Source organism: Polypterus senegalus, chromosome 4, assembly GCF_016835505.1.
Source record: "Polypterus senegalus isolate Bchr_013 chromosome 4, ASM1683550v1, whole genome shotgun sequence".
NCBI classification, from domain to species: Eukaryota; Metazoa; Chordata; class Cladistia; order Polypteriformes; family Polypteridae; genus Polypterus; species Polypterus senegalus.
In genome coordinates this window covers 220,172,508-220,191,608 of record NC_053157.1, presented here as the reverse complement: position 1 = coordinate 220,191,608, position 19,101 = coordinate 220,172,508, and the positions used below count along the sequence as shown (strand labels likewise).

Here is a 19,101-nt window from a genome sequence, read left to right as displayed (position 1 = left end):
TAAGATTAGTAACTTCAATGTGCATTGTAGGGCGTATAAGAACATTAGAGCAACCACTAAGAAGGATATTAGGGAGGTTAAAAGGTAGTTAGAAAAAATTCCAGCATGCGAAAGACAACCCCAAAAAGATTCATTCAGTATTTTAGTAGTAAAAGAACAGTCAAGGAAGAGGTGAAGTGCATCAGGAATACAGACAGTAAAATAGCAGATGCTCTAAACTCACATTTCTCTGAGATCTTCACGTGTGCGAAAGCAGAAAACCTCCCAGCAGTAAGGATGTACTGACGGTTTTGGAAATTGTGGAGGGAGAATTATTACTCAGATTAAATAGGTTGAAATGAAATAAAATCACCATGATCAGATAATATTTATCCTTGAGTTTTTAAAGAGGTTAGCGAGTACATATATAAACACTTGATATCTTTAGGAAGTCACTGCGCACTGGGGAAAGTCTGAAGGCCTGGAAAATCACAAATACTATCCCGTTAAATAAAAAGGGAAATTGGGCCATCCCTAGTGACTGTTGGCCAGCAACCTTAACATGCATCACAGGTACATTTATGGAAGGAATTAAGGGAAAGATTGAGCAACACATAGCAAGAACAGGAGTTTTAATTAACAGCCAGCATGGGTTCAGAAAGATGTCAAGTTTTACTAACATGCTAGAATTCTATGAGAAAGAAAAAATTATGTGATCAAAGTGAAGTTATTTATCTTGATTTTCAGAAAGTAGTGCTGGGCAGTATGACCAAAAATTCTATATCACGGTATTTTTCTAAATTATACCGGTTTCACGGTATTCGACGGTATTCAATGTGAGAGTGGATGTTGACCAGATTTTCCACTGCAATTACTGCAGTAGACTGGCCAAGAATAACCTATTCCACTGTCATTAAAATTGTACAAAAAAAAAAAAAAAACATTTTAATGTGCACACAAGTATAAATACAGGTTTGCATGGCCCCATAAAGTGATACTTTTCAAGGGGGTGGCACTATTGAAGAGAAAGGAATCACATTGCGCGACAGTTGCAGTGAAAATATAGAACCTTTTTATTGAACACATTTTGCAAACTTCTTAAACTAAAATTTTGACAACATATTGTCAACCACCTAAAGAGGCATTTAGACTTAGTAAAATATCCAGAGGTGCTTGTCAAATGTTGAATAGCACTGAACATGTCTTAGAAAAGGAATAAATAGTACATTTTTTTGTAAACCAATTATACTTTCTGTTAATGTTAACAATCTCTGTCCACTGACACATTAAAGTGACTTTTTGAACAACTTTACTATCATTAAACTGCATAATATTAAACTAATAAATAATAACAATAAATAATAGTGCAACTTCCAGCAATAATACTATTACTTCAAGACTTCAAGCCCAGGTGCATTACACAGTATTCACCAAATAAAAATAAAAGAAAATAAAACAAGTGCAACTTAGTGATGACACCTTTACCAACTGAACCATCATTTAGGCAAATTGCATTAATATAGACCTTGCTTCAAGCTAAGCTATATACATAAACAATAAAACTGCAACTTGCATTTATAATGTTATGGAATCGTATTAGAGCCACAATTGAAGAAAAAGAAAAAAAAAAAATACAGACACAGGGTAGAAAGAAAAAAAAACTATATGTCGAGAATAAAAACAACATATTGACTTTATTCTCGACATTTCCACTTTAATCTCGATGCTACCAATATAAGTAAATGTAAAGTATTATATATGGGAAGTACACGTTGGATTTGAATACACAATAGGAAAAGTCGAAAGTACACTATGAGAGGGATTTAGGAGTCATAGTGGGCTCAACACTATCAACTGCCAGACAGTGTTCAGAAGTCATTAAGAAGGCTAAAAGAATGTTAGGGTATATAGCAGAAAGTGTAGAGCACAAGTCCAGAGAGTTTCTGCTCAAGCTTTATAATGTAACTGGTTAGACCTCACACCGTGAGCACTGTGTGAAGTTTTAGTGTCTATGCTAAAAAAAAAGAAGAACAAACAGGCCAGTTCCAGGGCTAAAATCATGAAGATTAAAATAACGGAGCCTTTTCAGTTTAAGCAAAAGAATAAGAGGAGACATGATTGAGGTGTTTAAAATTATGAATGCATGTAGTGCAGTCAATCAAGACTTACTTTAAAATGAGTTCATCAAGAACACGGGAACACAGTTGTAAACCTGTTATGGGTAAATTTTACGTGTACACAAACATTGGGAATATTTTCTTCATACAGAGAATGACAGAAACATGGAATAAACTACTAAGTAGTGTGGAAGACTATAGGACTTTCAAAACTAGACTTGATGTTATTTTGGAAGAAATAAGTGGATGGGACCGCCAAGCTTTGTTGGGCAAAATGACCCGTTTTTGTCTAGATTGTTCAAATGTTCTAAATTCTTTAAAGGATTAATAGATATTTTGAATAGTCTTTCTCTTGTTAGTTAAGTAGAAACTAACGCAGCAGTTCCAGACACAGGTTTGGGACCAGCCATTGATGAGAAACACTGCAGGTCAAATTCACACACAAACAAAAAATGCTCTCTTTTATGGAACCAAATTAAAATTTGTCAGTTTATCCAACGCTAATGTTTTTCAGAGTGAAACTGGAATCGTCAGAAAAAAAAATTATAGAACATGAGATGAATGTATAGATGCTAAAGAGCACGCAAGGATTGAATGAGAACCCTCCCCTAAACTGGAATCAACTCTGCTACCCACTGCACCACCATAGTGCCTCAGTCATAATAAGCTACAGTAAATACAGCAGGATACAGATAAGAAACTGTAAAGGACTGCAGAAAAAATACTTCATTTGGTACTTTGTTTCTAAATAATGTTAAAGGATGGTTTATTTGATTTTAACTGCACATTAACGAATACACAAATGCATATGCAGTTAATATATTTTTGTATATTTTTAACATCTATATGCATTATGAGAATGTCTGATTCCAAGCAGGGAAAGCACCACTGCATAGCATTTACAAATGAACTTTAGTCAATGGGATCCAAAGTTCAGATTCCCAAGCAAACATATTTCTGAAGTCATAAGCTATAAACAGATAACGAATGTTATTAACAAGTTAGTTCAAAATAACTCAATGCTGGTAACTATTGATCAAGTCCAAAGTGTAAAGGTAGGGGATGGATTCCCAGCAGCGGACCTCACTCAAAGCATTATTCTCATGCTTCACAAAAGTTCTAGTTTTAAATAAAACTGAACACACGCACATCCATCCATTTGAAAGTGTAACGTTTAAAGGAGAATTGTGTTAGATTTTATTATCTGGCACCGAGAAACCAATTAGGGCATTAAAAACATGATTTCTCTGGGTAGGGAATGGATTTTGAAACAAATGAATGGGACATAGGACGTAATATATGCCAGAGTGATCTGGGTATTATTTATTATAATGTAATTAACAAACATATATTTTAATTAATGAATTTATCACCGGTTAAGCTTTGTGCCATTCAGGCACTCATTAGAGGTGAAATACATGCCAAGAATGACAGAAGTTACAGGCACCACACTGTTTCAGGATGATCTCTTAAATCTGAACACTGTTCCATATGCCAAATATACACAGCACCCCTCAACAGCTTTCACTGTTGACAAGATAAACAGGATTCAGCAGGTTGGCTGCGATCATCAATGTTAAGAGCCTAGTGAGAAATGTAGAAAGTGTCGCAGGCAAGGATAACGTGTGCTCTATGAACAGGCAGTTTAGCACACCCCCAAAGGCTTGAGTTAGGTCACACACAGAAGAATTAGGGGGTGGTGGGAGGAACTACGACATTTAATCTTTCTACAACAAACTTAAATTATCTTTAGATGATGTATCAATTAATAGTTTATACAGTATCTTTACAGATATGGAAACTCCCTCCAACAAACATTCATATCAATGCACTGCCTATGCCAAACTACTGCTAAGCTATCACCTACTATAGGCATGTGTGATCTTCCCACCCATGTGTCACATGTCCAAAGTAAATGGAAAGCCCCCATAGGAAACTTAACCCCAGCCTTTAAAAAAAAAAAAAAAGCCTACTACCAGAGTATTTTTAAAGGCTTGTGAAATAGCATCAAGCACAAACGTTCAACACTTGTATGCTATAGATATGTATTTCTTTTCAAGAGCAAGCAAAATTTCTTTTTCACTTAGACAAATACCTAACAGTCTTACTCTATTATATATAGAAAAATTAGAAAATAGATACAAATAAAAACAAACACTTAACTTTACCACAAGGCAGTGAACTTATTTTAACAGACACACAAATTAAACTCCAATTTCAAATTGCTATGCTCAAAAAACTCAGCGACGGAATTGATAAAACTGCTATGACCAAATAAACTATTAAAACAATAGAAAATGGCTATTTGTGGCATAAGACTACAACAACAAGACAGACTGAGATATAACTTGGTGTAAATAAAGGTGTTAATAAATAAAGGATATAGAAAATACAGTATACTATCAGGTATATTTTAACAGGAAAAAAATAAAAAAGGTGAACTCAAGCAGATTTACCACAGAAATCTAATATAGCAGTACGGGTAACCATGTTTGGCAGTGTCTGTTTTTTTTCTGGGTGATCTCCTAGAAAATGTTACTGTCTTGGTCAAATGACCATTTGCATGGTATTTTAGTGGTAATACAGTAATTACTTTTTTTGGTGGTTAAATCATACATTTACATTTATTTGCTTGGCAGATGTTTTGTAACAGAACAAAGTTACAAAACATACATACATATTGTTAACTGCTCAATGGTTATGACAACTATTATATTAGCAAAAAGCTATTTAGTAAGAATGGTACAATGGAAGAATAAAAAAAGAAACCTATATGTTGTCATGCAAGGACTTCAGAAGGTGCCATTTCTATTAAAGGCAGAATCATCTGAAGAGTGCAGAATTTGTACCCCATGTTATTGGATCGGTGAGAACTTCTTTACTCTATATTATTGATTTCTTTAATTTTACAGATTAGGGTTGGATAAAAATAAACCTGTATTATTTAGTGTACTAAAGATTTCTTGATATACAACATTTTTGGAAAACTGTCTTCTTTCTCCATTAGCTGGATGCAATGCACTGGCATGATGGTAAATTGCACCATTAATTTTAAGACAATGCAGATGAAAACATGGTGGAGATCCAATCCCGCCACACATTAGAAGCAAAGGCTAAGCAGCTACTGCTGTAATGTTTTCTAAAACATTTTTTGAATTTAAAGGAAATCCGATCATTAACTGTCACTAGCTCTTAACATCCCTTTTACTTTGTGCTTCTTGCTGTCTCTGCTCATTCGACGATGTAGCTCATCTTTCTTTTTCTTGCTTTATATATTTTTTAGCATCGATTTTAAGGAAATTATTGCTTTTAGTATTTTTACAGTCACTGAACAATAAGCCTATAGAATTTCATTTTATTGTTAAAAATAAACAGCTAAGAGTTGTGGTCTATAGTTCAATTATAAAAATACACTTTAATATAGCTTTAACAGCTTTCTTCTGTATTAGTCAAATATTCCATAAAGGTAGAATTCTATGTTTTTGCCCTCCACTTGGAAAAGGTCTCCTCATTTGCCTGGCTCATCCATTGGTTACTTTATTGGTGGAGGCCGGTTCAATAGGCTCCCAGTAGGACCGGGTAGTGTGGGGCCGACCAGCACCGTCCCATGGCTCACTTCTAATAATTCTGTTAGCAGAATTAACTGGTCAACCTTGTAAGAAATCTAGTTAACATAAGGAAATAATATACATAATATAAAGTCTTTTGCACAATGTCTCCACAAAAGGATGGACACTAATGTGATTTCGAACCTAGAACCAAACATTCTAGTTGTCCGTAAAATCAAAACTAGATTCTAAATTTTGGAGTTGAAAGCTACTGTATTTCAATGCAAGATGTATCAACATATTTAGCTGTATCAGCTTTGACTATCAGCTTATCAGAAATAAACAAAATACTCTCAGTCGCACACAAAAGCTGAATAAATAGGGTTTCTAATTAAGGGGAGAAGCTGAGCCAAAAGTTCCCTGGACCTGGTACCTTTCCTTAAGAATGATGCTTAAAGAATAGTAACAGTCTGTTGTTGCTCTATTTAAAACCTGGGTATTTGAAGATGAGCTCACTGGTACAAGACAAAAACAATCCCAAAATGTGATTTCCTATAGGCCTTGATAATGCTATAGTGCAAGGCACTGGTGCTTCATGCCATCTTATATTTAAGCTCAAATTCCCTCAAGGTCAATGTATTAAGATTTGATTTTACAGGTTTTCCATATGTCTAATTTGCTTTCATATCTCAAAGTTGTACAAGGTGGCCTGTCTGGAGATTCAAAACATTAACCTGTTAAAATGACCTTAGGTATGAGCATCAGCATGCCTTGCAATAGAAAGGATTGGCTTGTACCCACTGCTGATGGAATAGCCTCATGCTCCACCATATCCAAGGAAAAAGTCTGATATGAAAAAAGAATGATTTCTGTTGTTATAGGATGCCTCACATAATGATCCAACATCTGGCTGGCATTGGACACAAACCAGAGAAGAAAAGTTGCTGTTGCTGAAGGAAATGCAATGAAGAATCAAAGAATACCAGTGCACAAGGAATGAACTAGGAGAAATTAAAAAAAACAATTTCATAAATGCGGATGAAACTTTGATAAATTACCATTACCCCGAGTTTAGCAAAAACAGTATTGCAGTTACCCAGAAAAAAATGCAATTTAAGGTTCATGTCAGTCCCTATTGATTACATGCCTCAAAAGGGTCTACATAGCCGGTCCACAGTATGTGGATTTGCTTTGGCATGGAAAGGTGTTAACCCCCCTTAAAAATACACACTTTAACTGACCGATTGGAAATACAGTTCCACAAAACTGTACATTTAATAATAATAATTAAAATTTTATTAATTTAGGGAGGTTGTTCTGGAGTCTGGGTGCTATACAGCTGAAGGTGCCGTCACCTATAGAGTGCAGATTAGTGTGGTGCTCATCAAGATGGTCAGAATAAGAGAACACTAGTGGTCTAACAGGAGCATAGTGAGGGAGAAAGTCACTGATAGCAGCTTGGTGTGAGGAAATTTAAACCTTTGTTGATTATTAATATAATTTTATACTGGATTCTGTAATACACAGGGAGCCAGTGGAGGTGAAGCAGGATGGGTGTGATGCGCTTGCTGCGGCTGGTCCACGTTGGGACTCTTGCAGCAGAGTTTAGAATCAAATGGAGCTGCGATACAAGATCAGAAGGGGCAAAATAATTGATACAGGATGAGATAAAAGCATGGACAAGTTTCAAAGCATTAGAAAAGGAAAGGAATGAGCAAACACATGATATGTTATAGAGGTGATAGTAGGACAGTTTAACGTGGTTTATGTGGACAGAAGGGAGGAATCAAAAATGACACCAGGATTCCTTGTATCAGAAGAAGGTTTGACGAGATCACCATCAAGAGTGATTGAGAAGGAGCTCATTTTCTTAAATTGTGCTTTAGTGCTAATTTGCAGGAACTCAGTTTTGCTGCAATTTAATTTTAAAGAATTCTGTTCCATCCAGGTTTTAATTTCATTGAGGCAAGATGTGAGCTGAGAAAGCTCTGATGAAGTTTCACTTTTCAAATTGAAATAGAGCTGAGCATCATCTGCATAAAAATAATAACCCAGTCCAAAGCTACAAATGATATGGCCAAGGGGAAGCACATGGATACAGAAGAGCAGAGGGCCAAGGACAGAGCCCTGATGAACCCCTTCTGTGACCAATGCTGTGCTGGACCTCCTGTTGCCAAGACTACCAAACTCTTGCCTATCAGTCAGACAGGACTTAAACCACTGGAGGGCAGTGCCAGACATAACCAGTATGTTCTCCATTCTGGATAATAAAATGTCATGTCTGACAGTGTCAAATGCATCACTATGATCTAACAGAATTAATATGCTGGTTTGTCAACAGTCTACTGCTATAAGCAAATCATTGGCTACCCCAAGCAGCGCAGTGACTTTCATAGCTGTGCTGCACCCTGAAGCCAGGCTGAAAGGGTTCCATCAAATTATTAAAAGTTATGCAATTGATGAATCGGGAAGCTACAACACGCTCAAGAGCTTTTGACAAGAAAAGCAACTTAGAAATAGGCAGCAAATTGTTAAGATTGCCAGCACCAAGACCAGACTTTAACACTGGGGTTACAGAAGTGATTTGGTGTGGTGGGGATGCGGCCCTTTACACAAGTAGTGGGCCTCATCTTACAAAGCAGGTCATTAACAAATGCACAAGTATCTGGTGAAAATTTAGAAGAAAGAAGAAAAAAAAAAGCTGGATGGAAAGGGAAGACAGGGAAATATATAACTGGATGATGGATTTATGTTTGTTAAATTATTTAGATCATTACATTTTATTGCAGAAAAAAATGTTCACAGGCTTCGGTAGAGGAGGTAATTGTGCCAGATGCAGGTTGAAGTAGTTTATTAACTACAGAGAACAAACCCCTCAGGTTAACATGGCCACTTTCTATTATTCTGCCATAACGTGTGTCCTTGGCTGCCGTTTGTGCGTCCCTATAAGATCTTTGATGGTAAGAGAAAGACTGGATGTGCACAGTAAGGCCAGCCTTATGTGACATTTTCTCAAAGCGTTGGCCAGTTGCTTTCATAGACAGTAACTCTGAATTCTACCATTGAGTTGAATGCTTAAAGGAAACCTCCTTATGCTTTAAAGGAACTGTTTTATCCATCCAGAACCTCTAGAATCTAGAAGGACCTTTAGGTACTGTGGAGTTTTTCCCCATATTGAGGATATATTGAGAACAGTCTTCTGGGTATATGCAGGAAAGGAACATACAGAAGGAATTATCTAACACACCACTTGATAATATCCCCCTAACAAATGCTGAAAGATGTTTTCTTTAAATTAGAAACACTGGTTAAGTCCTGTTTGGCCTGACGCCTGTGGATTCGATCATGAAAATGTGTACATAAAAAAAAAAAATACCTGGCATATACAGATTTCCATGCAACTTATCGATTATAAATCACAATTACTTTGTAAATGTGCATTGGTCCACGCAAATAAGTTTTCCTCACTCCTGATGTATTAAGATGACGCCAGCTGCATTTAACAGCAATCCTCTACACTCTGCAACCTTATAGTGCCTCTTCTCTGTGTTCCGGTGGTCCGGGAAAGGTTTATCATGCCAGTGTATAAGCAGGTTGCCACGATCACCCGACACATTTATTGACAAAATTGCCGATACAACAAATAGTATAAAACATATTAAAAGAAGAAAAAAAAAACTAAGGTCTGCCTAATCTAGCGGGCCTCAAAATAAATTAATCATGGGTTGATCAAAGCATCACATACTGTATGACTTGAGTGTTAATAATGTAACATCTTGTAGTTAACAAAAAAAGCTTAATTCTTGCTAGCTGCCCTTATTGCAATTTGAGTGCAGTAAAAGAACCGGACACAGCTGAAAAATTGCCTTTTCATCCTGTCAAAAACATGTTTAAGTTTAAACATCCACATCATTATAAAAAATTGTATATAGTGTCTCCTTAGTCAGCTAATGTTTTCCAGCACAACGGGCATGATGGAGTGAAGGTTGGCTGAGATATTCCTGATCTGCTGGTAACTAATCAACAAACTGATGAAAACCCAAAAAAGTTCAGTGAAAAAATGCAGCACTGGTCATCTTAAAAGGGAACTGAAATATTGTGTACATACGATATTCAACACTTTTGAGGTTTAAGAGGTTTGTCACGTTAACAAACATTAAAATAAAGGCTCAGGGATATGAATTATTATAGCTGGCTTGGCTATATTTCCCTATTCATCAAGGGTGTCCTTATTTCCCTGTATTTTCCTGAAATGTTGCATACGTAAGGGTCAGACTTGCTGTAAGTGGATGCATGCATCCAAGTCGCATTTTCCTTTAAAAATTCTATTGTTTGTGTGGGAAATTGCATACACACATTTCGAGCACCTTTCTGTTCGTATGCAAGCTTTATAAAGGAGTTTCCAGGATAGACAGATAGGAAGTTTTAACATATACCATATAACACGAAAAATACTAATCAACATTCCACTACGGAAGAGCAAGCTTTGGAATTCACTTTCTATGCATAATAGGTCGTCACACTCAATTTTATTGCACAAAAAGAATTTTAAAACTCATCTTTTTAAAGCTTACTTCTTCTCTGTGTTAAGACTTTTCCTGTTATTTAATAGTGCTTATCATTTGATGTATTTTATGCTTTGCAATGCAACCTTGAGTTTTTTAAATATGCAAGTAATTAATAAAATAATACACATGCAAAAAGAATAGAAGTAAGACGAAAAATAGACTAGCAATGGATATGAAAAAAATTGACAAAGTAAATCACATTTTTTTTCATCACAAATGTAATTCATGTAACTACTTGGCAGGTATTACAAAATGAGCTCAGTATCAGTGAAGATGGGATGACGTGTTTGTAATAAGCCTAACCAAAGCAGACACCCTTCATAAATAAGATACTCCGACTTAACATTAAGTAAATATTTACAGAGAAAAAAATAAACTTTTAGTCATTAAATAAGACGTGAAAAAAAAAATCCCCTTTCAAGTTTTACTGCAAAACATTAGAAAGAAAGCAGGGTGGGGGAGACATGCATAAACGCTCTATTTAGCCAGCGTTTCACTGCCGGCAGTGGTTCATAGTCAACATGTTGTTCACTTCAGTGTGGTGTGAAAGTGAGCTGGAAAGATTATATAGTATTCAGTCAACACTGGGATACATTGCTTTACCGGTTAAGTGAGCTTTACGGGCCACTTTTAGCAGACATCTTGAAGTTTCCTGCCAACAAGGCAATTACACAGACACACACACACACACAATAAAACACCATACACTAAAAGCATGCCTATGTATAATGAGGACACAAATTTACTCATTTAAAGGCACTATATGGAAATGAAATGTACAGTAAATTACTTCCTTAATTTGTGAATGTTTTATAACATAATTTTCAAATCCTATAAAGGAGGTATCTACCATGAGATTATACGGTCCTTCTTTAACATCACTTATTTTTCTCAAGTATTGCTAAATTGTGTATTGATGTCATCAAGTACTGTGTAACAAATATAAGATGGAATTCAAACAATTATAAGCCATTTTCTCCAATTAACTACTGGGATAATAATGACATCCATCCATTTTCCTAACAAGCTTAGCTAGAGCAAAGTTGGGGGGATGGTGGAAACTATCCCAGCAAGCATCAAACTCATGACAGAGACACCAGGACAAGGCACCAGTCCATCACTGGGTGAACACGCACGGGGCACAGTAAAATAGTTTCCTTGTAACCACAACAGAAGTACTGACTGGCTGGGGTAACATAAGTCAGTGCAAAAGAACCAGAAACTGGAAACATGGTCAACCATACTGAACACAGGTAAGCTTTAATACATATTTTGGTTTGATGAGTATTTGTAAAAATAGATATTAATAATCAATATTTTAAAAAAGGACAATAAACAGCAAGCATCATCAAAAAGTGCTCTACAAAACGAAATTATAAAGCAGAATTGTACTATAAAATTCCCAAGTGCAATAAACATCACAAGTATTCACCTAGCATTTTATCATCTTTCGGACTATTTATCTCAGCATCACACTGTCTCTGCTACAAGTATGATCTCCAACACATGCAGGTCTTTTTATCAATCTGTTATCAAATTTGCTTTATCTAGATTAGGTTTTCAAGGCATATCAATGATAAAGGTTTGAACAAATCCAGAATGTTCAAGCAACTCTTACACATTAAACAGGGCCACTTGGGTATATATAGGTGTATATATATATAGGTGTATATATATATATATATATATATATAGGAGCCATGTTCATGAAACTTGGTACACATGTTCCTCACTGGTCAACTAAAAATACAGTAGGGTGAAATCACTTCTGGGTAGTATGGGGGGCAGGGGGTTCTGATCTTGCAGTCTTGTATGCATGTTATCATCCAGTTGACACTCAGAACGAGCACCAGAGGGAAAACTGGAGGTGACTGCCAGCATTCTTTATGTTTGAGCACCGCAGCTCACCTGTTGCTTTTGGAATTAAATAGAGTTCTACACATGGAAGTGAGACGTAGAGTCGGGGTATGGGCAGAAAACCCACGTAGACACGGGGAGAACATGCAAACTCCATGGAGGGAGGACCCAGGAAGCAAACCCAGGTTTATTGTTAGTCATTTTTTTGTTTATTTATTTACTTTATTTTTTTTTTTTTAAAGTTGTGTTTTTTTTTAATTATGTTTATCTCAAACAATTAAAAAAAAAACAACTTTATTTTCCTCCCGGGTAACGCTGGCCCCAGAGTAGTTCTGACGATTTCAATACTTTCTAGGATCCCTTACACAGTTAGTATATAGTAGGCGACTGCCAGAATTCTTTATGTTTGAGCACCACCGCACCCCTGTTGCTGTTCAAATTAAATACAGTTGGCCGGATTTGAGCGTCAGCTGGATGATAACATACATACAAGACCGCAAAACAAGCACATTAGTGAGTCTTTATTGTTTGTTAATTTATTTTTAAAGTTGTGTTTTTTTAATCATTTTTTTTGCTCAAACAAAAAAAAAAAAACAACACTTTATTTTCCTCCCGGGCAACGCTGGGTATTTCAGCTAGTAATAAAATAAGTAAATGCTCACATTTTTAGAAATGCAGAAGAAAACTATTATACCCAGGGAGTAACCTATGTAGACACTGGGAGAAAATGCAAACTTCTATCAAACATTAATCAGTCTGTGATTCAAACTTAAGAATTCAGACTTGCAAGGCAAGCCTTGATAACTTTGTGCTTTATAGAATTCCAACTCAAACTTCTGATTTTGTACTTGCAGTTACGTTCAGTTTAATGATCCAGTTCCCTGTATTATTAACTGTATATGTTGTGTATGGGGGATTAAAGCCTGCCCAAGAGGCATCATGCACACAGGCAGGAAACAGCTCTGGGAAGAACTGAAGTCTTTTGCAGGCTCCACTTATGCATGTATGTGTGCGGGCGCGGGCACACACACACACACAGAGTTAACTTTTGGAAATATTGCCCTAACCCATATGTTTTGGAGAATGTAGGAGGAAAGTCAGAATTCAAGGCCACATCGACAAGGATAATGCACAGACTCTACAAAAACCAACGACCCTGGGTACTGGATTCATGAAACTGCCTTTTGAGGTATGGAAGACAGAAGTTTCGAAATAAGGCCGTAATATTCACAACGTGTGGTAATGTGTTGCATGCTGAACAGCAGAGTTAGAATTTCACTGTACTCTATACATTTCATAAAATTGACTGTATGAACCTATTAACCAGTGTCTTCACATTTACGTTGTCTCAAAAATAATTTTGGGGGTGCTAGGGGAAATGGGGAGGGGGACGTTTTCTCACTTTCCTGAAGCAATACTGGCTAATACATACACCAATACTGTTATTACTGTCATATGTACAGACAGGGCATAGTGAGATAAAGAGGTTTCATCAAATTTTGACATTCGCCCCTAAAAGATCTCATCTTTTCAGAAAACACATTGTATTTCAAACTGTGCAAACAATATTATAATTACGTTAAGATTGAGGTCATCTACAGTTAGGTCCATACGTATTTGGACAATGACACTATTTTCATAATTTTGACTTTGCCACCACAATGGAATTGAAATTAAGCAATCATTATGTAACTGAAGTGTAACAAAAATACCGTATAAGCCATTTAGGAATGACGGCCATTTTTCTGCAGAGAAACCATTTGGTACAATCTTTAAAAGAATGAACACAACTCAGCAACACCAAAATGTCTGGAAAACCACAGACAACAGTGCTGGATGATCGCAAAATTCTGTCATTGGTGAAGATAAACCCCTTCACAACATTTAGCCAAACCAACTCCTCATGGTGGCGAATGGAACTCAGTCACTGGTGTTTATTGATTATACAACTGCTGGCACAAGTAGCAGGATGAACTGTGAAGTGTGCAGGGGTATGTGGTCTGCTCAGTTACAGAATGCTGCAAAACTGATAGGATGACACCTCACAGCACAGACAGACAATGAGCAAAAACATACTGCAAAAGCAAAACAAGTGCTTTTCAAGGCATAGAAGTGGAATATTCTTCAATGACCAAGTCAATCATTGACCTCAAACCAACTGGATATGCGTTTCACTTGCTGAAGATAAAACTGATGAAAGAAAGTCCAACAAGCAGGAAGCAACTGAAGACAGCCGCAGTAAAGTGGGGTGGAATCCCAGCACTTGGAAGTGGCCTTGAGTTCAGACTTCAGACAGTCATTGACTAGAAAGGATTTTCAACCAAATATTGAAAATGATTGTTACTTTTATGATTATGTTAAGTCTGTCCAAATACTTTTGAGCCATTGAAAATAGTGAGCCACTGTATAAAAATGTCTGTCTTTTCTAAACAGCTCATGCAATATTTTTGTTAAATCCCTTAAATTAAAGCGGAAAGTCTACACTTTAATCACACCCGACTGCTTTGCTTTGAATCCATTGTGGTGGTGTACAAAGCGAAAATTATGAACATTGTGCTACTGTCCAAATACTTATGGACCCGACTGTATAAAGCTTGTATTACTTGGCTGATAAATCCAAGGCAATTTATAATATTTCAAGATACAATTGTTTACATTTCTTTTGTTTTTCCAGTTGGAGCACAGGCAGGTGAAGTGAATGGCTCATGGTCACACATTGTCAGTGGAGGGATTTGAACCCCCAACAACTTGCTTGTTTAAACAGTCTACAATGTATACAAAAAAAAGGGATCTGAATTATAAATACTGCTAAAAATTGCCCTCTCATTAAGTCACATATTTTGGAAATTCTCTACAATCAGACTATTTTGGACTACTATTTTAACATGTCGTTCAGATCGCCTAAGATTTACAATCACCCCATACCCATTCATAATAATATCTGGGGTAACACTAGATGTAATAACACTGTCTATTGGAAAATCTAAAGTGGTGTCCATTACTATGCTGCTCACACAAATACTAGTTTTATTTAACTGGAAGAAACAGTATCCAAAAATTCTCTCTGTGAAATACTAAGTGCTTTTTTTTTTTTTTTTTTTAAATTAGACCAGAATGCATGAATATTTTCAAACAATAGCTTGCTGGCACTTTGCTAGGGGTCAGCAGCACTATGTACTTTAGAACAGGTAATCCAGTGGGAGCTAACTGTGTTCAGGCCCGGCCAGTACTTGGATGGGAAACAATCTAGGAAAAGCTTGGGTTGCTGCTGGCAGATATGTTGGTGAGTCCATAAGAGGGTGCTTGCCTTATGTTCTGTGTGTGGATTCTAACACCCCAATGCAATGAACAGGGACACTGTGCTGTAAACACTGGCACGGTCATTCGGATGAACCATAAAAATGAAGTCCTGACACTCTGTGGTCATGAATGATCCTGGGGCACCTACCAAAATGAAAAGGGTTTTTCAACAACATCTCAGCTAATTGCCCACCATGGCCTGAAAATTCTGGCCACCTAATCATCCCCTGTCGCTTATTGGCTAACTATGCCTCACCCCTTCACCACCTAATAGCTAAAGCGTGGTGACTGTACTAACACAACAACGTTAGTGGTATCATCCAGGCTGATGCTGAATATTGGTGGTGGTTAAAGTGGTTCCCCATTGTTAAAATGCATCAAGGAGATTAGAAAAGCTCTATATAAAAGGTAATTATTTAATACATATGAGTAATCACATTAGGCTTCTTTTGTTATACAACTCTCTTGTTTATTGGTAGTTGAAAGAAGTTGTGGCTTTTCTTTTAATTTTGATAAATGGCTTGTCTTGCTTTTTTGGAATACAATAGATGCACTGTCGAATTGCTCACCAGTGTATCTTTATTCAGTTGGGTGTGACTGTGCTTTGGTGTTTTAAATAAAATACATTAAAAATGTAAAAAGAACAACAAAAACAAACAAGCATCTTATCTCTATTTAGATCTGACTTCATGCCACATTTTCTATTACATGTTTTTGGTGACATAATGAAAGGCACGTTAATCTCAACAAAAAATACACCACATGAAGAAAAAAAAAAAAAGTTATTGGCAGATGTAATACTTTCTGTTCCTAACAAACTGGAAAGGGTGAACCAGTCCCGCAAGAATAGGCTTTTTCAGTACTGCAGCATATTTGAGACGGGAAGAAACGCAGACTGGTGTTGTCTTCCTGTTGTGCAAGTGACAAACTGAGAAGTATCACTTACGAAGTATTTTTCTTTGGTTAAAGGCGGATACCGCCGATGTTATACTTTGTTTTGGTGAGTGATATCAGTAAAATGGATGTACTGGAGGCTCGATGAATGTCATTCAGTTCTAAAACCGCGTTTTAGCCAAAGTGTGAAATATAGGGCACTCCGCCGAGGCTGAATGAATTCTATAATGCACAGAGGCAGGACACACCATTACAACTCTGCATAATGTAGAGGAAACACGAAACGGCCCAATTGACTCCAGCTGCAGACGAGATCTGTTAAAAATAACTATCCTACCTGCAGCTGGATACATCTCGAATGGCACGTCAGATCAGAATTAACACTGTTACGCACATCGATATATCACACCATCGTACAAAGTGAACAAACCCGGAATAGCACGTAGGATCGGAGAAAGGCTGGGCGGCGTCCAAAAGTCTGTAGAAGATCAAACCAAAAACTGCAGCTGTGGCATGGTTTAGTGATCTATATTAACCGAGTGGGTGAAAACATACTAGTACCAGTACCACCGCAGAAACGTTCCTCTGTTCCGAAAATGGACAAGTGATTGTTTGCGCTACCCTGGTCGGAGAACTTGCTTGAAGGAGTCTATTAATTTTTTACATTTAAGATTTTTCACTGAAAGATTTACCAATGTTGTTTCTTGTCCTAGTGTGTACATAAACACAGGGAACTCCAGTTTCTGTATTACATCTTGCCTGAAGAAGGGGCCAGAGTTGCCTCGAAAGCTTGCACATTGTAATCATATTTTGCTTGACTTTTCACCTTGATCCCCCAGGAATACTTTCTCTGGTTACCATTTACCAACACTACAACTTCTTTTCTCTCGCCTCGCTTCCCTTCTTGACATAAATCCTCGCATGCTTCGCTCTTGCACTAACAAATAACTTTTTTGCAATGTCTCCTTTTGGTTTCTGTTGCGCGTCTTACCTTTTTCCACTGGTCTCTCCGCTAGTCTGGCCGACCTGCTCGTCTCCATCACCCCAGCCTGCATATTCGTCATCCTCCACGGTTACCTCCGCTGCAACGCTACCAAGCCCAGTCTCCCTAGCCACAGGCCCTACAGAGGAAGTAGCAGCCAGCTCGCTGCAAGTGCCGTTCACAGCTCGCAGCAAGAGCAGCAACAGTAGTAAAGGGACGCTCGCCTTTCCACACTGCAGACCCTTTTCCATTGGGCGGGTGGCACATTGATAAAACGGTCATATATAAGAGTCGCCACCGAAGAAGGACAGTGAGAAAGTTTAGGGGCAGTTCACTGCCCGCAACTCCAATGACAGTACTATACGTAAACATAAACAGCGACTACAGCGCCCATGATATTCCCTTTATACTTCACGTTAAACCCAGCCTTAGCAACACTGTGCCCGCCCCGTTTCCAATCACACATTTGCCAAGCGACAACCCACTTTTGGTACTGATTCATTGGTGAACACTTCCATAGGATAAACTGCTGTCGCTTTAAGCTAGCGAGCGACTTTACTATTTTCTATTGGCTAGAAAACGTGCCATTCATAAAGCCGAATAACAGGAAGTTCAGCCTGTCAAACTTTGAATCTGAGTGGTCCAAATGAATGTCATTCAAAATGTTTAGACTCATCAGGTTGACGCTGGGGGCGGTCATGAGAATGCGTACGTCGTGGAAAAAAGGCGTTGGCAAATTGGAAGACGAGATTAATGCGGAGAGACAGATGATTGGTGCATTTTGGATATAGGGAAAAGTGGCGCCACCGGAGAATTGGTTGCAAGTGCCTGTCAATCTTCTTCGTGTCTATGGGTGAGTTTCCAATGTAGGGATTTGGTGCTTTACCTCCGGGGCTTAAACAGACGATTGGTCGGATCATTTAATGATGGAAATAGTGAAACGTGGCTGCTGGATGTTTAAGCGCGGAGAGCGTGGGGAGTACGGAAGCTCTTATGAGACAGAAAGCGTGAGGCTTAGTGCTTGTTCTTTTCAGTCTGAAACAACCTTCAGGGCCTTGCTTTACTAGTTTTAATACTTTTGAGCACATGCCGGTTAGATTTTTGACAGAATCGTAGCCAGAGATAAGAGTTTTTTCATTTCTTTTCTATTCTTTATTTTTTTTTAGCACCTACCTTAGCACTGCTCCAAATGTAAAGTGAATTAGACATTCCTGGGTGTTTTAAAAATATTCTTAAAATTAACAAAATCGTTTCTCAAACTTATATAAGTGATACACACTACTTAGTGCCACTTGGTGATACTATAGTGTTTTTTTTCCAGACCTCGGGGGGAAAAGATGTGCTACCCTTTGTGGTAGTAATTGTTGGTAATGGATGTCTAATGTGTTCACTGCTAGAAGTTAATGTTTTCTTTTGATAGTTGATTCGTAGTGCTCTGCTTGTGGCAATTTCTTTAGCATAACAGAGGGACTTCAAATTAAGAGCAAACAGAACCGATTCAAGGGAATGGTTATATCCCACCTTCTCACAAAACTTGCAAAAGCAACATTTATTCTTCACTTGTAAGTTCCATTTAGCTGTCTATGAGGTGGCCCCATGGTTCCACACTTAGGAAAATTTAGTTTAACATAGAAAAGTGCTACACATGGGCAATAGGAGAGTCAATTGTTAATACAAGATGATAGGCATTGTTCTAAAGGAAGCAAACTCTACATTTTTATCATCTGAGCATTGCATAAATGCTATTAAAAAGGTCAATTAAATGTTTGGTTATATTCTAAAAACTATAGAATATCAATAAAGGTACATTATGCTCAGGCTGTCTAATGCACTCGTGAGATCACATCTGGAGTCCT

The 19,101-nt window shown here is 37.4% G+C and overlaps 1 protein-coding gene across 1 annotated transcript in view; it reads right to left on the bottom strand.

The window, feature by feature from the left end:
• The window catches only part of eif2ak3 (eukaryotic translation initiation factor 2-alpha kinase 3), an 81,007-nt gene extending 63,342 nt beyond the window's left edge, over positions 1-17,665 (bottom strand). The window contains exon 1 of the mRNA XM_039751986.1: positions 17,255-17,665. Coding sequence (XP_039607920.1) covers positions 17,255-17,496 — 242 coding nt within the window. The 5' untranslated portion in view covers positions 17,497-17,665. The remainder of the gene's footprint in view (positions 1-17,254) is intronic.
• Between the last annotated feature and the right edge of the window lie 1,436 nt (positions 17,666-19,101).